Here is a 17,129-nt window from a genome sequence, read left to right on the forward strand (position 1 = left end):
TAAATTAATACTCAACATTACTTCCATCACAAAGGCTTTTTTATATTTAAAAATATATTTATAAATTCGTGGAGCATTTTATTTTCAGTTTGTTTCAATTATTTTCACTCATTTTTTTAATGGTCAGAATATCGTTGGTTAATGGTGGTCCCTTTCATTGCATCAGTTTTGAGAGAGTTCTAGAAAAAAGCATATTTATCATATCTAGCTCTTCAGTTGAAAGGACATAAACTCTAAAATTATTTGGCCTTTCTTTCCAATTCTGACAATTACTCAGTATGAACATCTAAATCTCATATATACTGAGTATATTTCAATCCAGTGTGTATTTTCTATATGACATTTGGTGAATGAAAACCAATGCTAAAGAGCATTAATATACATGATGTATTTTTAGGAGGAGCTGAGTATAAGGAAGCTCTTTTTTGGAGGGAGGAATCTTTACCTATTTGGTATGGATGTATTTTACTTTAAATGGTGACATATTAAACAGCCCCTTTTCTGTTATATGCCTATGGTTAAGAAGTGGTGACACATAAGTATTTTGCTCTTTTAATATGTTCCTGATATGCTTTGCATTTGTATGAACCACAATGTAGTTAACCATGGCTCCATTCAGGGACATTTATGGCTCTTTCTGACATATTTCTATTATAAACAAGGCTTCAGTAATGGTCTTTGCAAATAAATTATTTCACATTTATGCAAAATTATTGGAATAACTTCCTAAGTGTAGAATTTTTGTATCAATTAATATATGCATTTAAAATTCCCAAGCTGTTCTCCATAAAGAAAGCTCCACTTCATAGTCCAGCAGTACTTCATAAGTGTGTCTCTTTGCACGTGCATTTGTCTTCCTTCATTTGGAATTTTAGGAAAAATCATAAAAACTCATCTCCATAGTGACTTTTAGCATGCAAATGTGTAGGAAAAATCTGGAGTGAAAGTGCAAGGCAAAAATGAGTCTATGCTGAAGAATCTGTTTGCCAATGTCCAATATCTATATAATGCCAATGTCATGCCATGTCTCTCCAGGAATTAGCTCAACTATACATCCTGGTTTGATGGAAAGTGACAGAGAGATCAATTTTATTAAAATATCTTTGCTCCTGTTTATGAAGATATACATATGGCCAAAGGAATTTTATTCAACTTAATATTATCTTAAAGTTCTAAAAGTAAATATATTAAATTAGCTGTTTTTTTCAGATTTTTCCCTACTATTCCACAAAGTGCCCTCTTTATTACACTCTCAGCTGAAGTTTCCATGTTGAAAACAAATAGTTCTAAGACTTATTTCTGAGGAAGAATGCATTTAATTTTTAGGTTATCATGGCAAAGAATGGTTTTAATTTATGGCATGTTCATAGATGCATTCATATACTTTGTTCTAATTTGCCCCCCTCCCTGCTTCCCATCCTCCTCAAAGGGTACTGTGAATAGCTTCTTGGTTTAGATAATCTCAGAACAATATACTACTTAGAACTCAGGGATAAGTGCTACGAATAAACCCTCTGACCTGTTTTTATTGTTTTTGTAACAGGGTAAGAGCAGAAGTGGTGTCTAGTGTGTTCTTAAGGTTGGACCACCTACCCAAAAAGTATTTGCTTCCTCATTGAATCTATTTTAGATCACACAAAGTAGAAGACTGCTATGAAGTACTAAATAGATAGAGTCTAAGCTCTATAATAGGTTCTGTGATGTACAAGACTGGAAATACATTAGCATTTGTGAAGAACAATGTTTATAGACCAACGGAAGATGCCCTTTGTTCTACTTAATGCTTTTAAATGCCCCGTGTTGTAGGCTGTCCCTTGTAAAGAAAGATGATGCCACTCAATCAAGCACCATTAGCAGAGTTTATACATTAAGCTGTTTTCTTTTTCTAGTCATAGTAATGAGTGCGTATTAAGCCCCCCTTTCCTGGCCAGGCCTTCTTGAAACTAATGGCAAACACCGTGAAACAGCTGCTTTGACTTAATGTTGACGTGAGTAACTGAGAGCTAGCTGGCATTTCCAGGGATTAAGTGCTGCAACTGTGGCCCCGTTATCACTGGACTATAACCCACTGATTTTTCTGGCCTCACATCCATAGTGTGTTACAACTCCATTTGAAAACAGATGGCCATGAATGAGCTGAGGAAAGCTAATAACAGAAAATTCCCCCATTGAATTTTGTAAGCTTATTAACTAAAGCTCATACCACTGGCTCTAACTGGATTCTGTGCATTTAGATCATCAGGTGATTGTCTACATAATTTATAGTATTTCATTTATTTTACCTTAAATGCACATATTTGGGAAATAAATTTTGTGAGAGAAAACACTGAGCCACTCACCTTAGCATTATTGAATACAGTATTCTTCATTGTTCCTATGGATATCGAAGTCCTAGACAGGAATTTTGTACCTATTTAAGATGATTATGTTTTACGTCTGCTCTAACATTTCAACACAACAAGGGGATGTGTGACAGTATCAAACATGCATTTGTGCGACTTTATGTCAAGTTCACTTACGTAGTAAAACAATTTCTCCATAGGGACCTATTAAATAGTAACTCTCTTAAATAGTCGGGGCAGTTCCATTTTATCCCAGCTGTGTCGACCTACACATTAATAAGTTTCATTATGGTATCTTCATAAATAAAATGGCACACGTGAAAGATGTAACTGGAAAAATGATGGACAGCATCAGCTATTAGCTGTGTACCATAGCAAGCTACTCACCAATGCCCAGTTCCAACTTACTCATTTGTAAAATGAGGCAAATAGAGTTGCACAGAGTGGGCGCTAAAAGAGCCCGTTCATATCCAGCGACCTGGCAGAGAGAATGTCTCAGTAAATGATAAAGGGATTTCTACCAAGACCAGCACGGAAAGTAAGAGTAGATATAAAAACATCACCATTGTAAGTGGGGATTATGTTCCTGACTGTGACTCATTAGCACCACGCTTAAACCTGTAAAACATTAGAAGGGAGTTGCCCCTATCCCTCAGGCGACCTCACTTATTCCCACCAGGCTCACCATGCACCTCATTGCTTCCTGATGCCTTTTTCTCTTTATGCAGTCTGCAGAGTTTCTCCTAGCCTTGCTTTCTTGCCCCCTACCCTCTAATTCATTTCCATGCTGACATTAAAAGTGATTTATCTCAACTGCTAGCCTAACCTAATAGTTGCCCGGGCAACTATTTCAGCATGGTTTAACATTGGCTCTTAGCAGGAAACCTCAAAACCTGGTGGAGAATGGTGATAATTAAACTGACTTGTGAGAAAAAAAGGGAGAAATGGTGAATTGTTTGCTTCTTTCTAGACCCTTCAGGCTAGATGCCAGTGTTTCCATTTGAGGACTGTGCCCTTGGCCACATCAAGGAGAGCCTATGAATAAAGCGTCCAGTGCAAAGCTAAGAGCCTAGCAATGGTATCCGTCTCACTGTGGTTGAAGAGGTCCCGTGGCTGAGCAATCTGTTAGTTTAGGTTCTCTAACCATGCTGGAGTTTTCAAAGAGTCCCACTTCATAGTTAGGAGAACTTTGCTACTTAGCTGTGTGTTATTGAGCATAACCAGCCCACTCTGGGGACCTCAGTGTTCTCATGTGTAATGAGGAGGCTAAACTGGATGATCTGATCTTCCGTTCAGTTCTACTAGTGTATAATTTCCTTGTACCATCTGAGGAACTGATATTAAGTTGTTGGCAAAAAAAAATCAAACTGGCAATGTTGTCCACTCAAACATGCCAAGCCTAATAAGTCAGAGAATAAGGAATTTTATCCACTATCTTCATCAGCTTGATTTGTGTCATCTTTACATCCTCAAATACCAAGAGATGATAGTTTTAAAATTAAGATGAAGTAAAATTTTATTGTGTAAACATATGTATTGAGATACTTTAATATACTCCAGGATGTTGCAAGGTTCATCTTCAGGGAATCTGTGTGCCATGTGATTGGCATAAAGATTATTTCCTAGTTACACATGTGCTTCAAATATTACAAAGAGGGGACTGTTAAAGTTTATCACTTCCAACGACCTACAAGTGAATAACTCCAGTTATTTGTTTCTGTGAACTAGGCTGTGTAATCTTGACCATGAGCTGTAGAAATTACTAATGATTTTTGTACTTTATTAAGTAAAAATAATTATTCATTACTAGAATTTAGAGATTTTTAATGAGCACACGATAGCAAGCAGTCACATTATGATAGACTGGCCAAGAAACAAAATAAATATGGTATTTAAATGACCTCTACCTTAGGTAAGTGTTGAATTTCTATAAATTTTGAAACATTAAGCATCTTAAAAATTCCCAGACATGTAAAGAGTTTCCTAGTCATCTATAGACTACAATTTGGTAGTTAGTTACTATATTAAAGTGCAATCAATGAAATAATAGTTATTGATAGCTACTTGGCAATTACTATATACCAGGGCCGTATGCCTTTTAAGAGTATCTTATATTTAGTCCAACTTCGAAGGTAAGAGAGTCACACAACTAGAAGGTGGTCGGATTTGAACCAGAAGAGATAAATAGGAAAAAGGAATGCTATTCTCAGCCCGGCAGTGGACAGCTAATGTGATTTAATTGAACCTTGACGATATAGAGATCTCTTGGAGGGAAAGAACAAGACAAACAAACACACACTGAGTCAGGAATCAGCCGTCAATTCTTGAAGTGTAAAAAGACAACAGACTTGAGGGGCAGTGAAATGTTAGGTGTGCTAACATGGAGTGGGTTATAGGGTACTAAGTTTCTCTGTACAATATCTGAATTTGTACATTTTCAGTTGAAGATTCCAGAGAGACGTTGCTCAAACGAGTGCCTTACTGATCAATGCAGGAAGGTCACCTACCTAATAACATGCTTGGGTAGAGGGCATGCTAGGAACCCATTTTAAGACAGAAGTGAGGAGGAAGTGAAAATTTCTCCCCACTGGATAATTGCATATATATCCAGTAAAGTGAGAGAAGGGCAAATGAAGGGGAAATGTCCACGTTTTAGTTACTAACCCATGCTCTTGAATTTCAAGGTCTTTAAATATGTGTGTTTGTAGGGAGCCTACGCCAATGTATGTAGTAAGTCTTGGATACTGGGGCCCCAGGATTAGGGCTCCAGCACGTTTAAAACAGTAAAATGCTGAAGGGAATGGAGAAAGAAAACAAAAAGAAAGAAAGCCAAGGGCTGAAAGGTGAGCCTCCAAAGATGGTAAACGATGATCCCTCTTGCACTTACTTTTAAAAGTCAATCTTACTTTTAGTCCCCAGAGAAGTGGAAATGGGCTTCATGGTTTGAGGAACACCCACAGAGAATAAGGGGAAAGTCAGTTACCATGTGGGCTAGCCTTCTGTCATTCTAGCTTTAACTAGACCAGCTCTCATCTTACTTATTTTATGTATTGTTACTTCCCATGTATGATTTTTTTAATGTGTTCTAAGCTTAAAAAGTAAAAAGAAAACTGCAAAACCATTTCTCAAGGGAGAGAGGCTGAAAAAAAGTCTTCACAAATTGTGCAAACAAATCACCCTTAAAACCCTGCTGTTGAAAAGTAAAGCTATAGTAGCAAGGATTTTAGGGCTGGACCTCTGGGAGAGGGCAACCAGCAGTCAGCACATCAGTTATTCTCCGCTGTGAAGTGAATAGCTACAGCAGCAATAAGGACTAATAACAGCAGTGACCATATTAAGCTTCAACACTGATGTGGACTCAGGGCCAAATGCTTTCTTAACTTGTGTCCTTTGCCACTATCTCATTTTACAAATGCTGTCGTTCTTCTGCGCCAGAAGGTATGCAAGTGTTTTAACTATCTGAAGATAAACCAAATAAGGATGTTTTAAAAACATAAATTTGCGGAGCTCGTTGGGGCTTATTCCTGATGAAATATGCATCAGGTTGAGATGATCTATTCCTCTGAACTCAGCCTAACTCTGAGTTCAAGAGGATAAATCACACGCTGGCCCCAAACTCAGGAATGTCTAATGCCTTATTCCAAGAAGGAAGTGTCTCATGAAGATTCAATTGGAGGAAATACTTTATTGAAAGGAAAGATCTTGTTATAATTGAATATTTGCTTAAGAATATTCTTATTAATGTGTGCACTCAGCAAATATTTATGGGGCATCAACTTATAAGCTCTGAATGCATAATCTCTAATATACAGTATCAAAGATGGATTTGTCTGATATAGCATAAACCATTTTGAGAATTGCTAAGTGTTCATTCAGGTAACACCTAGAGATTAAGTGTAATATTTAGCCTCATTTCAAAAGCGAATTCTAAAACTAAGTAAATTAATTTAGAATTTTTTAATTCTAAATTAATTCTAAAGCTAAGTAGACTGTGGTTTGTTATCCCAGGTTATCCTGGGAAGGTTACTCAACCTTTCTGCCTCTCAGGCTTCTGACTTAAGACATGAGAATAGTGTAGATAAATATGGGAAGGATCACATAAAATCATGTATATAAAGTTCTCAGCACTGTGTCTGAGACACAGAATACATTCAATACACACTTACTGTTACTATAATCTCTGGGAAATTATTAGCCGAATGTTACACAGCTTGTGGTAATGAGGCGATCTTAAACTTCTGCTGCCTAGACCAATATTTTTTGCCCTACTCTATCCATTTCCTTTTCTGGGAACAGGTAATATAAGTGTCATAGGCTTTTGAGAAATATTTTGGCTCTTCCAGGGAGAAGATTCATAAGGAAATGTCTGACATAAGAAACCAGTTCCTGATTCTGGAGTTGTGGCTCATGACTGTAGTCCCAGTATTTGGGAGACTGAAGTTAAACGATCACAACAAAGCCATCCTGAGTTATATAGGGGCAAGAGAAACAGAGATACAGACAGACAGGCAAAAAGACAGAGAGATAGAAGCAGCGGGGAGAGAGAGAGAGAGAGAGAGAGAGAGAGAGAGAGAGAGAGAATCTCCAAACCCAAACACCTAAACCTTAGAGCATTGTTATATTGTCTAGTAAATAAATCACTGAGCCACTGAGCAGATTTCTATCCTAGCTGGGCTTTTGTCATTTGTTTGTTTTTTGCTTTGCCACAAATGAAATAGTTACTCATCTAGAGATGATGGTGGGAAGCCCTTCAGAAAACATGTGTAATTCACAGAAAGATACTGAACCGGACAATATATTCTTAAGTTAAAATAAAATAAAAGCATAAATACTACAAAGACTCAAGGAATAATGCATTTTTTTAAAATAAGTTATTTCCCAGGAGTGAAAACTCACAGAAATTGTTGAGAATTGAGCGCAAAAAAAAGAAGCTGAAGCTGTGCAACAGAGCCTCAGTTTTATCCCTGTGTGCAGGCACAACACTGACACAGCACTGTAAGGGACTGAAGCATTAAAGGCAGGCTGAAAGGTACATAAAGCAGCTACCCCATCCACGTGCTAAAAATAATGGTTGAGTTACAGCTGACTAAGCAGAAGATGATCTATTCTTTTCTGAAATTTGCTTCAGGTTAATCAGAGTCCCAATATGTTGGTTGTTTTAATATATGAAGAATATTACAAATATTTCATGGCTTCTCCGAGGAGACCAAGGCCAGTATGCTAAATCCGCGAATGCCTGGTGGAGGGCCCAAGAACTGATGCCAGAAAGAAAAGGGAGGTCCTGGTCCACCACGGAGGGTTCGTTGTGATAGATTTAGATGTAGTTACTATAGAAGGCACTTGTTGTGACGCCGTGTGCTTATACCTTTGCTAAAGAAGGAGATCGATTACTAAATACTCAGACCACAGTAATTGTTAAGAGCCTACACCTGTCTTACTTCAGCACTGAATCTTGGATCTTGCTAACTTAACTCTCCTCACAAGGAATCACGTTTTCATACACGGGACATCTATGGGAAACGTCTTGACTTCTTTTTCATTGGGTATTTTTCACTTTTCTAGGGCATCCGGTACTGTTTATACAGCTCTAGACATTGCAACAGGACAAGAGGTTTGTGCTACCACTCCTTGTTATTTCTCCTTGTGTTGACCCAGTTTGTTCTGTTGACGGCATGTGTATTTAGTGTGTTGCATTAGGTCACAATGAGAGCTTAAATCTGTTTGTGTGCAAAATATTTGAAATATATAACAATGATTGACGAAAGAAAAGATACAGATTTGTAGAACAGAAAAAATGTAAACAATGAATTTGTGTAATGTTACTCACGTATATTTAATAATAATTTGTTCCTTATTTTAATACTCATTCAGGTGGCCATAAAGCAAATGAACCTTCAACAGCAACCCAAAAAGGAATTAATTATTAATGAAATTCTTGTCATGAGGGAAAATAAGAACCCCAATATTGTCAATTATTTAGATAGGTAAGTATTTTCTCTTATTCATTATGTATTTTCTTTCTAAGATGTTATTTTCTTGTCAAGTCATTTATTGTGAATTTATTAATTTGATAATCATTTGCAAATATTTCTGAAATGATACAAAGTAATAAAGTAAATCTTTGTCTACCCATCAAACATTTGAAATTACGTTTTACGGACTTGGTTCTAAACAAAGCTAGTTTATGCGATTTCCTTTTGAGGATGGTGGCTCTCTGTTACCAGGAAATGGACTAGTGGATCTAGCAGAAAACAATGGTGTTTTAATCATTTCATCAAATGCCTGTTTGGAGCCAGTATGGTCCCTGGGAGGCTGAGTAAAGAAAGCAGCCAACAATAGCCCTGTTCTAATGGGTGCTTTATGATTAACTGACGGTGAGGCCAGAGGAATTGAGACTTTAACCTTAAACCTTTTTCCTAAAGCAGGTATTTACCTCCTCTTTCACCAGTGGTATTAAGCGTGTGTTACAAATGGGCACTTAAACACTGTGCTGAGTCTCTTTTGTCATTACCCTCCGTCTCTTCCCGTTTCACTCGCTGTTTGCTTAGCACCATTCTGTTGGGGTCTCTGATGGGAGGTGACGGAACCAAGGCTAGATCCAACCTCCATGAGCTTAAAGGCTCGCTGCCTGTGGTAGGTCAATAGACATGGATATGGTAGGGCAGCGAGAGCTGAAAGGACACTGAAGTTTCAAGCTTTGATCAGTGTTCCCCGCGCACCCTTTCTGGCCCATCTGCAGCAGTATGGCATGAACTCGAGTTGCGCATCTGCAGTTTTGCAAAACTTTCATTCATACTTTTTAAAGAGGCTGATTTCTAGCCTTTCGTGCATGACTAATGACAATGGAACCTGTGAAATTTGAATTTTAGGAGATTTGCCAAGTCGGTCCCCCAAATACTGTAGTTTGAGCAGCGCAGAATAGGACTTTTGCTTCATAGTGAGGTAGAGTTTTGTTTGATTTTTTAAAAAATATCCCTGCAGTTCAGGATGGCCCAGAACTTACACAGACCCAAGGCTTACCCTGAGCTCCTAGTCAGCATACTTTATCCTCCCAAGCAGGTGCAATTACTGGTGTATGCCACCGTCCCAGGCTTAATGGCTTGGATATTAGGGCAGGGTGAGTCACTGTGTTCACGCTTCTCTGTAAGAAGATAGTGATAATTGGTTTGAGTAATCTGCTCTTTTCCTAAGTTGGGAGGTGACCCAGGAACTGTACTTCCTATATTCCAGCACTGGAGATTGCTTTCCAATAATCACTTAAAGATAATGGGCATGACACTATCGACTTTCATCACAAATGAGACCTGAGTCTTTACCTCCTCAGTCCAAAGTCAAATTATTTTTCTTTTCTTATTATAGCTACTTAGTGGGTGATGAACTGTGGGTAGTCATGGAGTACTTGGCTGGCGGCTCTTTAACTGATGTGGTCACAGAAACCTGTATGGATGAAGGACAAATAGCAGCTGTCTGTAGAGAGGTAAGAAAAGAGAGTATTTCTTGCTTATGAGACCCGTTAAATTGGTTAAAGCTTTCTTTCTGATTGTTCAGAATATTTCTAGCATCAAAATAACAATAACATATTTTCTTGACTCAAAATACTAAAAAATGTATTTAAACTATGATTTAATATCATGTCCTTGCATCACCTTTGCCAGACCCTTATTTCCGTTAGTTGCTTTTCTGTGGCCCTTTAAGCTCTAATGTGCTACTCGGGAGACACTTTATCTAACCCCACACATAGTAGTGCCAGGGAACATGGCCAGTTGCTATACACACATGGCATTCCCTTTTGATTTGTGGGAATTTTTACAAGATAAATGCTGTGTTCCTCATGTTCAATGAGTTCCATAGAATACAAACTGCATTATATTTCCATTTATTTTCCAGAAAGCTATTTTTTATTTTAATACATAGTTTGATTCTCTGTGTGTGTGTGTGTATGTGTGGGGTGTGTGTGTGTGTGTGTGTGTGTGTGTATGTGTGGTGTGTGTGTATGTGTGTGGGGAGTGTGTGTATGTGTGTGGGGAGTGTGTGTGTGTGTATGTGTGTGGGGTGTGTGTGTGTGAATGTGTGTGTGGGGTGTGTGTGTGTATATATATATATATACACACATATATGTGTATATATGTATATATGTATATATACATATATATGTATATATATATATATATTATGTGTGCATGTGGAAATTAGAGTACAGCTTCTGGAACTCCTCGGTTCTTCACTTCCATCATGTGAGTCCTGGGAACTGAGCTCAGGTTATAAACCTCAGCAGTCAGTGTGACCCATCTCACAGACTCGGAGAGGAATCTCAACACAGTCATCCCTCACCCCACAAAGTAATTGCTTTACAGTATTCCCTGAATATTCCTTATATTGAACCTGAGGATCTGCCATCTATAAGGAGAGATAAATGTTTCTTCCTTTAGTTTCTCGCCACTTTGACGATGTTTTATTCCATTGTTTTGACCAATATTGTTTTTACAGCATACACCCTCCATCAAATTTTCCACAAAGTAAAATAAAAACTTGAAAACCAATGATAGTACAACCGAGCTAAATAATATTAATCTTTCAGCTAATAGTATATTCTACCTGAACCTGTATTTTGTATTTTTTAATATTACAAGAGAAAAGCATTTCCAAACAAGTACCTTTAGTTATTTTAGAACTGGAAGCCATCCTCAAACCTTTCCATCAGAAATAGCCCCCCCCAAATTATTTCAATTGTACATTCTTGTTTTCCGTGCTAGAGCTACTGAATCAAACTTCACCATGTACACTGAGGCTTATAGAATCACCTAGAAATCTAAACCAAAACCTGATTATGTTAACTGGTCAACTGGACTGTAACAGTAACTAGTACTGATTGTTAAATTATCTACTTCATTATTTACTCTATAATGAGATACGAGAGCCCTCAAATACATAACGCTAAGTATCATCACTGATGTAAATGGTAAGGCAGTTTGAAAATGGTGTTAAAGCATTCATTAATCGACTTCGTTTAACAACATCAAATCATAACCTTTCCAAAATTTTGCTTGGAAATGAGATAAAGAAAAAATCTTTGTGATATAATTAGAACTGTTTTTTTTTTTTTTTCTGATTCGATAGTGCCTCCAAGCTTTGGATTTCTTGCACTCAAATCAAGTGATCCATAGAGACATAAAGAGTGACAATATTCTCCTCGGGATGGATGGTTCTGTCAAATTGAGTATGTATTCAGAAAATAATCAGGGAATTTCTACTGCCCTACTGTCTACCTTGAGAAGATAATGTTTTCTGAAAGTGATTTATTTGAAAGTAGTTAGAGCTTAATTTGAATTAAAGAACTTGTCTGATAGTCTGTTCCTATAGACCGTGACCAGATTTTTTTTGGAATTCATATTTCAGAACGTCTAGTAGCATCCAGAATGAATGGATAGCAAATAACTAACTAGAAAATGGAAAATTTCCGTAAATATATGCGAAGGTATTAGGAGGGAATGATATAGAACTCTAGTAAAATGGTATTCCCATTTGTCAATTGATTCAGACCCCTTTAAAATAAGTAGTAGCTGAGGGATCGGGTCATGATCAAGATGTGAGCAAAGCATTGGCAAATGCTCATTTTCACATGAAAGGAAGGTTCGGCCACATGGGAAAATAAAGTATTGCAAAAAAAAAATTATTGTTTGGGCGGCTCATTTTAATAGACTTTTCTTCTCTACAGCTGATTTTGGGTTCTGTGCTCAAATCACTCCTGAGCAAAGTAAACGAAGCACTATGGTGGGAACGCCCTACTGGATGGCACCTGAGGTGGTAACTCGAAAAGCTTATGGTCCAAAAGTTGATATCTGGTCTCTGGGGATCATGGCCATTGAAATGGTGGAAGGTGAACCTCCTTACCTTAATGAAAACCCACTCAGGGTAAGTGAGAAAAAATCATGTACTTCCTACCCCCCCCCCAAAAAAAAGGGGGGGGGGGAAAATACCATTTAATGATTCCCCAAACTGGTCAGAACTCAAACTTTCTTGGAATAGGTAACACAGAGACACTGAGTTATGGTGTATAAATTGCTCTGAGCTTAAAGTACCTTGTTCTCGGTCTCTCTAACAAAAGTCTTCAATGTTATTTAATATACAGCTTCCTACTATAAAACTGTAGAAATGGATGAAAGGAAGGATGTGGGAAGAAAGGGTGTTTTATCCTGTGCGCTGGTAAAACGATCTACCTGGGAAGGCCTTGTTTCATTATTACTTTAACAAAGGAAAACAATACATTTCCAGAAGCAGTTATCATTTTTTTAAGTTGAATTTTTCTTTTTTTTTTGTCAGTAATGATTCATTTAGCAAGAACAGCTTGGTTGACATTGAATGAGACAGAAATAGACATAGCTTCAGCCTGATGAAATCACAAACTTAATTAGAAGTTTGTCAAATAGAAGAGGAACGGAAATTATTTGGGTTAGAGAACTCAGTTTTCTACTACATAATTGGAGGTTTGATCCTCAAGTGGTTCAGTTACCTCTGAAAAGAAAAAGTAAGTGAATAAAACCTTCCAACTCATACCCTAACCCCAATGGCTTTATTCAGTTATGTGTAGTTGATCGATGGGTAAAGTCAAATACAAAAGAAGCACTTGCTTAATGTAGATGTAAGTCAAAAGCTATTGGATTATATATAACTTCACAGTAAACCAAAAATCATATCTCATATGCATAAAGGACATGAGATTGTTGCTAAATGAAAATAAGCACAAATTCAAATCTGTTCTTAAAACTCACACACAACAGTTCAAAAGTCTGTGTCATTATTATGACGCGTCTAATGCTGTGTTTTATCCTTTGTACACAAAACTCATTGCCCTTGATCATCAGTTAAGTGTATTCTCAATATGGTTGCAAAGTCTATATTCAAACCAAATACATGTGGCTTTCCATATATGCCAAGAAATCTGTGAAGGAAATGTCTAATTGTTTTTGCAGTTGAAACTTTTGAAATTGAGAGTCATGTTGCCAATACAGAGGGAGGGGCCTCCTCTAATCCTCACTCCTTTTGATTCCACCCTGGCACTTGGCTGCTGCTCCGTCCCTACACCAATTAGAAAACAACAGATATGAGTGAATGCCTTCTTGAATCCTATGGGCTGTTCCGCTTGACTCAGAAAACAATCTGGAAGTGAGCTGTGTGCGTTGATTAGCTGCCCTCAGGGCTGAGTGGAAAAGGAAGGGACATTTTCCCACCACTTCTGGGTCAGCCCTCCATGTGTTTAATCAAGTCCACCCCTGACCTGTGGGACAGTGCATCAGGAGAACTACAAAGGTGTTTCTTTACTGTTTAACTACCTTTGCCCATTAAGAAACAGCGCTGAAAGAACACATCAGGTCTGTTGTTTCTATGAATTTCCTCCCCTAAGTCTTTGAACTTTAGAGGCACTAAATGGATTACAGATATTTTGCTTTCTGCCTTCTGCTGAGTAACTTACAACCTGCAGAATTTAAGGATTGAATATGGCCATGTAAGGCAAGTGGTCTCAGTAATGCATTTACTGCTCTCTTCTGTTCCCTAGTCATAATTTCTCTCTCTTTAGCTGGACTGCTAATTACTAGGAAAAATAGGAAACAAGTTTTAATCTCCATAGGCATCTTCTAGCCTGAGATCAGAACTCATAATTAAAAGCTTGTCTCTTAAAATCCATAGCCTTCTATCAAGTATTGTAAATTAATAAACCACGTAATTCAGGAAGCCTCCATTAAGACTGTCACAAAAAGACCTGCCAGAAAGTCCACCTTGTTGAATTGCACTGACAAGGATTGACTGTAACTTTGTGCCGTATTCTCTTTATGTGATTGGCCTCTGGTTAATTAATTAGTCAGTCCATGTTGAGCCAGCCTGATTCTGAAGCTCTCTTCTTCTAGACACCAGAAATACTTTTAAGCTTTATTGTAACTCTTCTATCCTGACCTAGCTGGCCTTATTTGGGGCTTGAAAAGTGTATTCATTGAACCAGGGGAAGATTGCAAACTGAAAGATACAGTGTGACACTATAGGGAGCCCACTTTTTCATCAATTCTGGGAACCAGACAAGGTGTTGGGAACTAGAAAACCACGCAACTTTAGGGAAGGCAGGAAAGAGCACTTACTTTTTTCTTGAAAATTATCCCAATCTACCACCAGTTCACCATTTGTAGCCTTTGAAACAGGTGGAAGTAAAGGGAGGGAAAAGGAGTTAAAATGATACTATAAAGAGTGGCATGCACTTGTGGGGGGCAGAAAGACCCAGTTAAGTACTCAGGGTACTTAAGTATGTCCTGACTATGTAAGTTAAAAGCTCTGGACATTTTGAAAAGTCACTTCAAACCGTTATAAACCTGTTTCTTTTCTGTGAATAGGGTTAATATCCATCTTGCTGAATCTACATGAAAATTAGGTGAATGATATATGTAAATAATCTAGCCCTGTGTTTAGTTCATTGTAGAAAATGTATGTGTAAGTTCATGAACATGAACAGAAAAGAAAGGAAAAGGAGAGAAGATATTTAAAGTTATTTTTTGCTCATTCATTTAATGGATTCGCCGTGCCCCACCTATTACCTGACTCCCATGGAGTGGAGGATTCTGTACAAGTTAATATAATTATCAGGAAAGGTCATATTAAACAGAACAGGTTCCAAGTGAAGTCTCAGGCTGTGCATTACCAAGTTGCTTGCATTTCACGGTGGCTTGTGTTTTTGCTATGCTTGATTCAGTTGAGCAAATTGTCGGCAATATTGACTGCTAATATACATTTGATAGAAAAAGTTGACTACTTCTTTTGCCCAGTAATAAAAACTATTGAAATTTTTAAAATGTAAATAAATTGACCTAATTTGCTCATGAAATCCTTTTAAAAGATCAGAGAGTTATTAGCTGTCCTGATGTTGTGGTATTGGCGACTCTTCTAGAGACAGAGAGGAGACTGCCTTCTTTATTGTCCTCCTCACTGTCCAGTGTCTTAATTGGCCTTGGACATGTTGTTCTGTCACCCATGAGCAATGTTATGCAGCCCTCTAATAAATAAGTGCCTCGTTCCTTCTGTTTGCCAAAGTAACCGGGGCTTAAAACCAATCCATCTTTCTCTGTGAATATGCACATCAAACACTGATCTTTCGTTGATACCGCTGCCTTTTCTGCCAATGGATGATACATTTTGTTAAGAGTTGTGATCATAAAGACCTGACTCTAACAAGATAGTTATTTCTGCCCAACAAAGCTTTCATTTGTTTTCCTAAATCAACACAAAGAGAGTACCTTTCTTTTAAAAATTATGCTTACCCTCACACATAGTAGGTTTGCTCGTATCAAGCTGTGATGAATTTTGGTACTCGTGAAATGTCTCCGTGATGTCCACTTGAAGTCCATATAGAACCTGTTATAATCCCGTTTTATGTGTCACTTTCTAGCCCCCTTTAAGTGTCTGCTTAATGCCTTTGTTTTAAGCATTAGTGGGGCTGTATTCAACACTGATCCACTGGAATACACTTACTGCTTCCAGTGCCCAAAGCAGCCTGTGGTATAGTGTGTGAACCACACACCTTACTTGTGTTCCTCATGCTTTTACATTGGAGTCCTCTGTGGCACTTTAAAGCTAATAACATTGGATTCTATCCCCTAGGGAAAAGTGGAAACTAGAACTAGGCCAAAAGTGAATCAATCGATATGGCAAGACCTTAGTAGAGCACTGTTTGTAGTGAGAAGCATTCCTTCATCTCTGTTTGAGCACAGTTGGTTAACCAGGAAAACACTTTCTGCTCATACTGTCCATTTCATTTAAGAAATCATAAATAAGAGCATCAAAGCCTAGTTGAAATCTTCTCTTTTCCTCATTTTCAACCTTAGCACTATATAGCTTAGCTTCTTTTTGATGCTGTGATAAAAAAATACCCCAACAAGAGCAATGTAAGGGAGAAAATGTTTAAATTCAGAATCTCAGGTTACAGTCTACCATTACGGGGAAGTCAAGAGGCAGTAGAAACTTGAAGCATGCAGTTTCAATATACCTACCGTCAAGATAAAAGGACAGTGAATTAATAACTTTATGGGCAGGTCACGCCAGTTAATGGAATAAAGAAAATCCATGCACAGAGATCAACCAAATCTAGACAACCCCTCATTGAGACTCTTCCCAGGTGCTTCTGGATTGTACCAAGTTAGCAGTTCAAACTATGACATTATCAAAAAGGAGCAATATTAGTTGAGTATACATCTCCATGATAATACTTTTTTAAATGAATTTTTGTCTTCTGAAATTGGGGTTTGTATTTAAAACAAGCCAGCAGCTGAGTGCCTAGCATATACTGGAGCATAAGGTAACCATGGGTGTGGCTGAGTGCATTACCTCTATGACTGTGGAGAAAGAAGGGTAACAACTCATGTAAAGTCCTGCTGCCACATTAAGAGACTTCCTCTGTTCCTCTTTACTGGCTCTTGAAGTACTACACAAATGTCAGATTTCTTACTTTTTCTCTTATAACCAGAGCAGGTATGTCTCAAGACCATTATGCAAAATGAGAGAAGTCCTAGCTCCTGAACAACAGCAACTAAGGGCCAAACTGCATCTTGTTCCCTCCAACCACTGGAACCTGTGCTGTGGATTGGAATGTCTGGGTTTGATGGCGTGTGCTCATTTGGAATTAAAGTCAGACATAAACTTCCTGAACACCAGAGAAGCAAGCATACTTTGGTAGCACTCAGTCAATATTGTTTTGAATGTATTTCAGGGAGAGCTGGGAGCATTCCCTTCATTTTCCATAAGCCGCTGTGG

General features: G+C 37.9%; 1 protein-coding gene across 4 annotated transcripts in view; it reads left to right on the forward strand.

Annotated features, from left to right (window-relative positions):
- Positions 1-17,129, forward strand: part of Pak3 (p21 (RAC1) activated kinase 3) — an 82,375-nt gene that overhangs the window by 56,240 nt on the left and 9,006 nt on the right. For all 4 annotated transcript variants that reach the window (XM_038316410.1, XM_038316411.1, XM_038316412.1 and 1 more), the window contains 5 exons: positions 7,905-7,953; positions 8,214-8,326; positions 9,702-9,819; positions 11,460-11,559; positions 12,058-12,254. In XM_038316410.1, the coding sequence (XP_038172338.1) occupies positions 7,905-7,953; positions 8,214-8,326; positions 9,702-9,819; positions 11,460-11,559; positions 12,058-12,254 (577 nt within the window). The remainder of the gene's footprint in view (positions 1-7,904; positions 7,954-8,213; positions 8,327-9,701; positions 9,820-11,459; positions 11,560-12,057; positions 12,255-17,129) is intronic.

The sequence above is a fragment of the Arvicola amphibius genome, chromosome X, assembly GCF_903992535.2.
Source record: "Arvicola amphibius chromosome X, mArvAmp1.2, whole genome shotgun sequence".
Classification (NCBI taxonomy): domain Eukaryota; kingdom Metazoa; phylum Chordata; class Mammalia; order Rodentia; family Cricetidae; genus Arvicola; species Arvicola amphibius.